Below are 11,146 nucleotides of genomic sequence, written 5' to 3'. Positions count from 1 at the left end.
AGTTTTCAAACTATGATAAGATGAACATACCTGGAAAGAAATTTGTCTTCTAAAATCGGTAAGAATCCTCTACAATCTACTCAAATGTGCCTAAAATCACTTGCAATCAGCCAATAATGCCTCCAAACCTTCTTCTCTTCACTTCTCAAGGCTCTAAACAATCCAAATACAAGAAAAAATGAGAAAAAAACACATTCACTGCTGCTTTAATCCGTCATAGGCCGCGGGCGAAAATCTCACCAGTAAATCGCGAGTTTTTTTGAAAAACTCGCCGAGTTTTTACCAGTCTGCCGAGTTTTTGAATTGGCGAGTTAACTGGTGAAAAACTCGCCGAGCTAGGAAACTCGGCGAGTTTTTCAACTATGTATTGATCCACGCCTTGTACCCATTAGAGATCGAGATGCCCTACCGAGATCTAAAGTCCAGCACCAAGAGCAAGCAAATAAAGTACCCCGTAGGTATAGCAGTACCCAGATTAGTAGAAAGCACCGACCCTACCTATATAGAGACACTAGTAGTAAGAGAGTGAAGATACAAGTACTAGTAGTAGATCAGTACCAGTATATAGTAGAGTAGCGGCCCCCGCCGCCAGGGCTATGGGCACCATACTATATAATCTAGTCTCAAGCCCCACCCTAGCTGTTGTTCCGCTTTGGGCCCTACCTTCAGGTGCTGATTTGGCATGGTTCTGTACGTCTAAATGGCAGTGGGTAGGGTGGTAGTATGAATTGATTATCTGGGTTGAATTGTCCTTACTATCTCAAGCAATATGGTATGGACATGAGTGTTTCTGTCTCTTCAGCTTCAACTTGGTGACCATTGTTTCTGACACCAGATTGTCAGTACTTCCACCATCAATGATCACATCACAACACTTATCTTCACATTTGCACCTTGTGCGAAACAAGCTCCTTCTTTGCTTAGGTTCATTCTCACCACTCAGTAGGACTCTTCGGTTAACTAGGACTTCTCCTCTTTCAACATCTTCAGAATGTGAGGATTTGACATCTTCATCAACATGTGCAACTCTCGCTTGACCTTCTGTTCTTTGATCTATCCTTCCTTGGCGCTGGGTACATTCAAATGCTCTATGCCCTTCTTCTTCACAGTGAAAGCATTTTCCACAGAAGCATCCTCTTCTAGATCCTTGTCCTTTGCCTCTTCCTCTCTAATCTCTATTGTTCTGATCATGGAAACGATTGAAATTGTTTCCCCTCTAGTTCTGACTGCTACTTTCAGCCTCATCCTTGTTCTTTTGATCATCATTACGACCACCATAAGATCGTCCACCAGATCTTCCACCGCGACCTCTTCCACTGTTCTTATTGTCAAACTTCTTGCTTAGTTTCTCCTCAACTCTTAGGGCAAACTGGTATGCCTCCTCAATATTGCTCATTCGAACCAGACTTAGCTCATCCTGAATGTTGGGCCTTAACCCATTAAGATAATGGGCGACTTTCTCCTTATTAGCTTTTGCATGGCCGGTTCTAATGAGAATTTGGTAAAACTCTTTAGTATACTCTTGAATAGATTTCCCTGCTTGCTTCAACCCTTGCATCTTTTTCATCAAATCAAGCTCATAATCCACGGGAATGAATTGTTGCTTCAGTTTATCTTTCATCCGATCCCATTTGGTGATTTTGTCCTTTCCCTTTCTATTTCGCTCCAACTAAACCTCCTGCCACCAAATCTTCACATGTCCTTTTAGTTTTGCCTTCGCAAACTTGATCCTATTAGGATCATCAATATCTTCATACTCAAAGTACTGCTCTAGTTCATTGATCCAATTGATCAACTCCTCTGGGTTAAGATTTCCCGAAAACGTGAGAACCTCAAACTTAGGTCTTTTTCCAATTTTGGAGATGGCCCTAAAAAGCCTCTCTTCCTCTGGATTTAGAACTGCCTCTACTTCGGCATTTTCTTTTACTTCATCCTCATCCTCGCTTTCATCTCTTATGGGAAGATTCATTCCTCTATGCATTTGTTCTTCCAATGCTTGCATTTGTCTTTGGAGGGCTCAAAAACTCTCAGGTGTAACATTTACAGCTCTTTCGCTATGCTCTCTTCGTGGAGGCATTTTTGTGCTTTCGCTGAAACCCTAGTGCAAACTGCCTCACAATTAGCGATTTGTCTACACACTCAGCCCAAACCACGGTCTTGGTGTGAACTACCTCACAGTCGGTGATCTGTCCATACACTCAAGAACTCTAGCTCTGATACCACTTGATGCAGGAAGCTCCCCTTAATACCATAAACTCATAACAGAAACATAGAAACAACAGGAAATGCGAGAACAAAATATGGACTTCTTATTTGCACCGCAAATGTGGAATTATAGAATTCATAAGTATAATATGCTAACCCACATGGGCACCTTCAGTACAATAATTTGCAAGACAAACTGTGAACTATCACCTCGAGTTGTCTTAGACAATGTTTGGGCTTTTCTTAAAGAGGCAGTTTTATGTCGCCAGAGAAGGTTTTAGATGCTCAAACTTAATACCTAGGGCCCGATAGACCCTAACAATACACATAGAGTCGGCCAAATACATCTTTGACAAATTATTTTAGAAATTTCGGTAGCCCAACTTCCAAAGGCCATAACTACGAACCGTTGCTCCGATTGGCTATTATAACCACTTTTCAGAAATGCCAACTCCCGATCTACAGGCTCGAAACTGCTCTAGCACTCTTCAGTCGAGTTTTCGGACCTCATCTGGGCACTCTAAAGCCTCCAACAGTGAGCCTGAAGATTTTTCTGCAAAGTTTTCCACCAAAAATCTGCAATAACTTCTCTGATACTAATGCTTGAGCAATGAGATTTTTATGGTAGGCTTACAACTCTAAAATTAACCTTCCTATAGAAAATGAGAACATTCCGAGCTTGTACGACAAACTTACTAAAAATAGTACGTTCTCATAAATAGTAACCACCCTGTCTACTAGTCCTTATTTAAATGGAAAAGACTGAAAATAAATTTTTTTGGGTGATGCAAGATTGTCCTTGCACCCAGGATGCTCTTGCATCAACTACCCTACAGAAGACTGCATGTCTTGTGGTCACAATGTTTTTAGAACATTTTTCTACTGCTGAGACCCTCCTTGGATTTACAGAATGTCAATGACCAAAAGTAGCCAAAAAGTTTAGAAGGTTGTCATCTTTTTTAGAATGGTTTGCAACAAGAGAGTAGAGCCTGCCATTGACCCTTCTATTGGCCCTCCCAGAATTTGCAAAACTATTGACTAGAAATTATCACAATAACATCCAACCTGATGTTGGATAATTGAGCTGCCCTGCCCTCTAGATAGAGGTACGCTGAGACAAATGCCAAATCTTCCAAACTATTGTAGATGAGGGGATGCCCCAAAACCGATTGCAATATACCATAATTTGAAGTTCATGAAGCATCGCTTTTTTGGAGAAAATGATAAAACATAAATCCCTGACAAAAAATCCTAGGCGAAGTTCACAAATTACAGAAACTAGAAGTGATTTTTGAGGAGAAAAATTGACCAAAAACAAACATGATTTTTGAGGTGAAAATTCAATCAAAACCGAACAAACCCGGATCTGAGAATACAAAACACATAATTTTTGAGAAAAGTTCAAAAAAATTATTAAAACCCAACAAATGATTTATGAGGAGAAAATTATTTAAACCCTCCAGTAAGGGAATCATACCCAGACTAGCTCCCGCTTTGATATCATAAAATTATTAAAAAACAAAATTGGCTACATGATTGCATTAAACTGAGGAGAAGGACTTAAATAAAAAATCACAAGGCAGAATTTTCTATAAAGAGGGACAGTTAAAATAGTGGACTAAACTACTATAAGTATCTGAATCTTAATATAGAACCTAAGATGACCATTATAGTAAATATAATATTATATTAATAAGAGCCAGATCTGGTCCTGGTTTGTACCTGGGCTGGATTCCTGGTTGCTTCAATTTTGGGGACACCCAGAGTCTCACCAAATGGGGCTGGATTTGTTTTAATGAATCTGGAAAACCAGCAGCATTTAACTTAACTTTTTTGACTGTTTTTAAATTTCCAAATATTGCATCGGAAGTGTGGAATGATTGAGTGGATGTGTAGTGACAGGAGTCGGGAGATAGCAGCAGGAGAGAAAAATTTAGAATTGTGTCCTTTTTCCAGGCTGCAGACATCTTTCCAATGAACAGATCAGCGACAAAAAATATGTCATAAACCTGTCATTTGGAATGGATAGAGGACCCACTAGACAAGAGAAACAAACCTAAAACTGACTCTCATGAGAAATGGATAGACGACTGATCTTCCCTCTCGACCATGGTTAGAGGATCAATCTTTATGCTCAACGGCTAGTTATTCTGTGTCTTGGATTGTGCACAACCTAACTTCTAATAATTTAAGTTGTAGCTTTAGGTTAAATTTATTGAATTTTGAAAATGATGTATATTGAATGCATATAACATTATAATGAAATATCTTTTTGTAAGTATCTTTTTTTTATGTGAAGATGTATAGCGAGCCATGACAATGAATTATGATTTTTTCAACTTCAATATTAATTTTATACAATAAACTATTTTTTGATAGGATACACGCATGTAAGTTTTTATATTTTTATGTACTTTTTTACAGATGAACCCATAAACTATTTTTTTTTAGGATACAAACATGTAATTGATCAGATTTTTATGTAATTTTTGTACAGATGAGCCCAAAATAAATGCAGCCCCAATTTTTTCACGCTGTTTGTGTATACGGAACCTCTTTGTGAATCCAAACTAGTAAATCAGTTAAAAACTAAGCTTTTCAGTATCTATATTGGAAACTTATTGCATCATTAAGTGACATTCTTGGTAAGCATTTTTGTGACAAGGGCCAAATTGTCCCCTATTCTGCTATATTGATGTTCATCATAAATTGTGGAAGATAATTGCACCCATTGTTTCTATGAGTTTTGGGGACAAAGGGATGCTTTCCTGGGTTGAAAAAAAAGGCTTTCAGATTGTGGGGATGGCAGGAAGATAGCTGTGGAAAAGATATATACAAATTAATTTTTGAAAATTAAAATATAAAAGATATAAACAATAGCTTAAACATTGATTGAACAGGGCTTAGTTTACAGTGGCAATCAATTATTTCAATGACCCATCTGACATTAATATCATTAACTACCATTGAAAAAATATGCTTCATGGAGTTTGAGGTACAAATTGAGCATCGAAATTAAATGCTGAAATGAGAAATGCTTGGCTGCATTTAACATCATGCTAATTTAACAGATTCATCATTAGATGGAAATAACATGTTTCTCACTAGAACTGCTAGACTCATTTGTTTCCTGCAACAGGACTTCAATCAATTTATGCAGCACCCTGGCCCTTATCAACTTGCTTTAACTCTTTGGGCTCTCCAGTTTACTATGTTGCTGGAATCTCCTTGTACTTGTTTGTCTTGCAATCAACAAGACACAGGGCCCTTTGTATAATGACAAGATTTTCTGCTGTCATAGAGGCTTGTTCTTCTTAATTGAGTGGATACGGCTGTATAGAGTTGGCAAAGGGCAAGTGTCAGTAACAAATGATGGAAACCCATGTAATTGTCTCCAACATGCTAGTTTGTCCTGTGCTTCTCTGGTCTGTGTATCTTTGCTGAACTCTTGTAGGCATCAAATTTACCTAATTTAATCAAGCCTTGATTATTTTAGTGCTCTCCAAACCCTAGATTTTACTGAGGGCTTTCATGAAGCCCTTCTTCACCTCCTTGTCAATATGAAAGATTCTAGTAGGGCTCTCAACAAACTATTTTAGACTGACTGCATACATGATCATGTTTAAACAGCTGTTCAACTTCTTCTGCATCTGCAACTGATATCCTGAACATGCTCATTGTAGAACTGCCATGTGGGGTTTCTCTAATGAATCGCAAACATTTTGTTTTTCTGATATGCTATTCATGGCTTCATGGATCTCTACAAGGTTAATATTGTTAGTCTTTGTATTTAATGACAGTAAAAATAGCAGATGAAATAGATGTGATTTACCTCACCACCATATCCTTAACCCTTTTCCTTTGATCCCTCTTGCACCTTCCAAACCTAATTCTCTCTCTTGTATTAGGATCAATATTTGCAAGGATTCTTGCAACTCAAGTGAGCCAGGCCTCAATTGGCTCAATAATTCCTTTCTCAAAAAATATTGAAAAGGTGCCAATTAGGTTTGTTGGTTTTATAAGAACATCTGTACCTCCAATGCATCTGACACAATTAAGTATCCCATTGCCATAGTGCCTTGTTTATTGCACCCACATAACATGGGGTCCTATGCACCTTCTCAAGCCTACACATTGACAAATACGTATAACTAGGTTTGTGGTAAAATACATGGCCTATCTTTTCCCTTTTGGTTCCAAGGCGCTTATCTCAGAAGTTGGAATCCCAAGAGTTGTAGAACCATGTTTAGTATCCATAGAGGAAGGGCTGGTAACAGATAATGGAGGGATCTTCCCATTATACAATATAATCGTTCGAGCCCTCTTGTCAGGTGTGAGATTATTGTTTAGTCCAACTCCTAAATGAAATATACATAGAATGTGCGCATTAACGCTACCGAGACTACATTTCCATTCAAAGATGCAAATGTATAAGGTTTCAATGCCTACCCACTGAATTATAGTCCTCTATCTACCAATGATTATTACACACCGCTGCAATAGGTTGTTCCTTAGCATATTGAGTCAACATCTTATAATATTTGTAATCCTTTATTTTGAAAATATAGGATTCATACAGTTTAATCTATAGCTCAGAATTGTTCCCATTATATTAAATTTCATGGGAAAGCAATACCGTTTCAATTATATTGAACTATCATCTGGGAGCTCATATCATCAATGTCATGTAAATGCCATTTATTTTTCTCTATACAATTAATCCTTGAAATGATATAATTTTTTTATGTTTATGCATTTTGATATCATGTATTCGCATTTTTGTTTGCACTTAAGCTATTTGAATCACAATTATGTTGCTACTGAATGTATTTGCATATTTTAAATTGCAGGTTACCAATTTCAGAGGCAATGTTCAAACAAGGTTGAAAAAATTAAATGAAGGGGTGGTTCATGCTACACTTCTGGCCTTAGCAGGGCTCAAACGTCTAGGCATGACACAACATGTTACCTGTGCCCTGTCAACAGATCAAATGCTTCCTGCAATTGCTCAAGGGGCAATAGGAATAGCTTGCAGAAATAATGATGAGAAGATGGTATGTGTTGGACTAATCTAATAAATTTTCAGGATGGAACTGTTGTACGTCTAATCATCATGTAATATTTATCATTGCATTAACTCTAAATTGCGGCACCAAAATTTCAACGTCTTAATGCGTTTGGCATACTAGAATATTTGGTGAGGCAAATGTGAGCTGAGTTATTTAATAGAAATCCAAAGACTGATCAGGGTGCATATAAGCTTCACTGGATTTCTATTAGATGTTTGAAATCTTGGAGTAAGAGATAATTTTACTCTTCATTTCTACAGAATCCAAGGAAAGAGAAGCTATGAAATATCAACCTTTCTATCCATCATCTTAAGGACATAATCAGTGAAACCTCAATCAAAAGTTCTTCAGATGTAATTCATTGCATTTTCACTCCTTTTCTTGATAGTATCTGTCACATATGGCCATGATAGCTTCAACAGGCCATAATTCCTTTTTGTTGTACATCCTCTGTGCAGCCTTTGTAGTTTCTTTTTTTGTAAATTTTTAAATCCTTACGTTTCTAAGAAACTTTTGTGATCATGACAAGGAAATTGCATATTGGCAATGGACTTTGATTATTGCTATTTCAGTGACTTCCTTCAAAACTATTCTAGTACATGATTCAACTATACCTTTTTAGTAACTTATATATTTTTCTAGTATATGATTCCTTTGATTAAAAGAAAATGCTCATTGACTCAAAATTGATGTGACTATACCTTTTCAGTAACTTTTTCTATTATATCACTCCTTTTATTTAAAGAAGCCACTCATTGACTCAAATGTAATGCGACTAGAGCTCATTTTAGCTGTTCTTGCTAATGTTTAATGTTGCGTACTCCACACAGTTTGTGTTGATAATGCTTATCTAGTTTTGCCAAGTATGGTTGTGATAGACTTGAGAGGCCTTTGTTTTTTTTGTTGATGCACTTGATTAGTGCAATCTTGTGTAGTTCTTTCCATCAGTTCTGTACATCTCCAAATCCTTAGATTATTGAGAAACTTTTTTGATTGCTAATAAATTATAGTCATGGACATGACAGGAGAAGTGCATCTTTGCATTGGAATTTAGTTACTACCTTATTTTATAAGTTCTGAAAGTTTCTCGAATAGAATTATTTTCGTTAAAAGCATAAATATAGAGTCACAGTTGATGTGGTTATGCCTCACTTTTTTCTAGTACTTCTATGGCTTAATGTTGTACACGCTATTCAGTTTGACTGATTACACTTCATCTATTTGCACTTTGGTCTGGATTTTATTTTCTAGGGTATATGACATTATAATGCCAAAAATATATGTAATTAAGAATTGCCAATTGAAACTTTACTTTCAGTAATGTTGCATCTTTGTTTCTGTTAACCTTGCATTTAAATTCTATCTTTTATATATATATATATATATATATATATATATATATATATATATATATATTACAAAGCATTAAATATAAAATATGTAATTAATTGACTGGTTTTTCCCTTTGAATCCAGGCTAACTATATTGCTTCCCTTAATGATGAGGAGACAAGATTAGCAGTGGCATGTGAAAGAGCGTTTTTGACGACATTGGATGGTTCCTGTAGAACTCCAATTGCCGGATATGCATTTCGTGATAAAGATGGTTGCTGTTCTTTCAGGGGCTTAGTTGCATCACCAGATGGAACTAGAGGTATGTATCAGCTGGATAGAGAGTATGTTTGTCACACTAGTCCTCTTTCCTAACAACTTAAAAACTTATAGAAAAACAATCTGCTTCTAGGAGTTCTTCTGATTTTTGTTGTTTGGATTAAATTTATGAATTTAAAGTTTGTATATATTTATTTATGATAAGGTGCTAAAGAAATTTTCACTTTTGTTTCAACTTAAGAAGTGTTTACTGCTCCTTTTAATAGCACTGGGTTAGTACAATTTTTCTAGGCATTGGTTTCTTTTCTTGTGACAGTGGCCATATTTGCTGCTCCCACAAAGACAAAACTGTATTAGCTTATTGTAATGTTTCTTTCATGGTATCTTAGTCTTTAGTTTATTAGGTAGTTTCTATTTTTGTTTTTAGTTCACAATCGTTTCTTTTGGAAATGTTGTTTTTGTAAATCTATATAAGGAGCTTTCATCTCCTTTATTTAATACAATTTCGATTTACTGTAACATGGTATCAAAGTGTGTAATGTCCCCAATTTTGGACCTTTAATATGCCCTTAAAATATCCTCTTAGTGTTTCATGTATTTTTCCTCCATATGTCTGAGCATCTATTTCTTGGGTTTAATATTCCTGTATATATTTTGTAATGAGAAAAGGTCTCTTTTCGTTTAATAAATATATTATATTATTATTTATCATTATGTTATTAGTTATTAATATTATCATTTTGTTATGTTATCATTCGGGTAATTTGGAGAAAGCAACTGGCCGATCAGAACTGCACTATCTTGAAGATAGTGGCTGACAACTTTAACACCCTGTTGAACATGTTTGAACAAGGTAAAGGCTAAGGCTCTAAGGATACGAAAGAGGACCAGGGTCCTAGCAAGCGTACAAGGGCTAACTCCAAGAAGAGCGAGGGTGTGGAAGCAAAAAAGTTGGATGATATGAAAGCCTCTGCAGAAAACATGAACATCCTAGCAGATCAAGCAACGGATCTTCTGAAGACACTGTAGCTGTCTCAGGGCTGTTTTTTTGCTTTCCTTTTGCTGTCTTTTTATGCATAGATGTATCTTGGCCCCTTGTTTTTAGTGTGTTTAGTCAGCTCTTTTTTAGATTCTGAGGCTTTTTTTCATCTGAGCTACTCTGCTCTTGTTTCTATGATACTTTGTACAAGGTTTTGGATCCTTTAAAACCTATTTTTACATAATCAAAACAATATTATTATTAGTATTAATATTATTATATTTATAATTATATACGCTTCAAAAATTGTATTTTATTGCAATATTTAATTATCGTTTGATTCATTTTAATTCTTTCGTATTATATTTGTAATATATTGTGATATTATAATGTGATAATATAATAATTATATCATTACTTATATTATATTATTCTTTTAATTCCTCATGTACAATTTAACTATATGTCTTATTTTGGTGGTTATATCATAGTTCTCTGGTGGTTATATCATAGTTCTCTTGTCATGCCCTAATTTTTACAAGGCAAAAACACAACTACAATTTTTTTTTTTTGTTAACTCGAGACGAGACTGAAGTCAAGATACGTAACCTATTCTTAGCTTGGAGGTGATGAATTATGATGATGGAACGAAGTTTGTTTTACTCAAAACCTGGTTTTCAAGTTCCCTATGAGATGTACACCTGGTTGCCAGTTAGTTAATTCAAAACTACTTGAGATGTTATGGTTATGAGCCCTTAATATGAGGCAATTTGATGTGCAAGTAAAATTCCAATTGTCAGTGTAATGGTAAAAGATCTAAGGATTTCAATGAGAAGATGTTTTTATCAATTAATCATTTTATTTCTATTAATATTAGGACTATCTTTATATTAATATTTTATTATTATTATTATTATTTTATTATTATAATTACTATTTTAAAGTCATCTATACTTTCTATTCTTAATATACATCTTTTATTTTAATTTCTACATTATCATTATTTAATATAAAATTAAAATTTCTATATTTGCATCTAATGTTCAATTAGTAATCATATAATAGTACCATCCAATCATATACTTTGATTTCTTTAAACATATCACCATACTTACATTCACAAGTCTAATTAAATGCAAGTTTATGTATATTTAAATTTTCCTTAAAAAGAAAAAGAGAATAAAATAAATAGAATAACAATCAACTATCTAGCCTCTAATACACTTACTCAAGTAACTAAATCTATATATATAACAAAAAAAACAATTAACTAACCACCCCAA

The 11,146-nt window shown here is 35.1% G+C and overlaps 1 protein-coding gene across 1 annotated transcript in view; it reads left to right on the top strand.

Moving 5' to 3' along the window:
• Window positions 1-11,146, top strand: part of HEMC (hydroxymethylbilane synthase) — an 83,979-nt gene that overhangs the window by 42,721 nt on the left and 30,112 nt on the right. Inside the window, exons 3-4 of the mRNA XM_089825403.1 lie at window positions 7,056-7,259; window positions 8,750-8,927. Coding sequence (XP_089681529.1) covers window positions 7,056-7,259; window positions 8,750-8,927 — 382 coding nt within the window. The remainder of the gene's footprint in view (window positions 1-7,055; window positions 7,260-8,749; window positions 8,928-11,146) is intronic.

The sequence above is a fragment of the Cupressus sempervirens genome, chromosome 4, assembly GCF_028749045.1.
Source record: "Cupressus sempervirens isolate cs-2001-9-10 chromosome 4, ASM2874904v1, whole genome shotgun sequence".
In the NCBI taxonomy this organism is placed as follows: Eukaryota; Viridiplantae; Streptophyta; class Pinopsida; order Cupressales; family Cupressaceae; genus Cupressus; species Cupressus sempervirens.
This window is presented reverse-complemented; position numbering and strand designations above follow the sequence as displayed.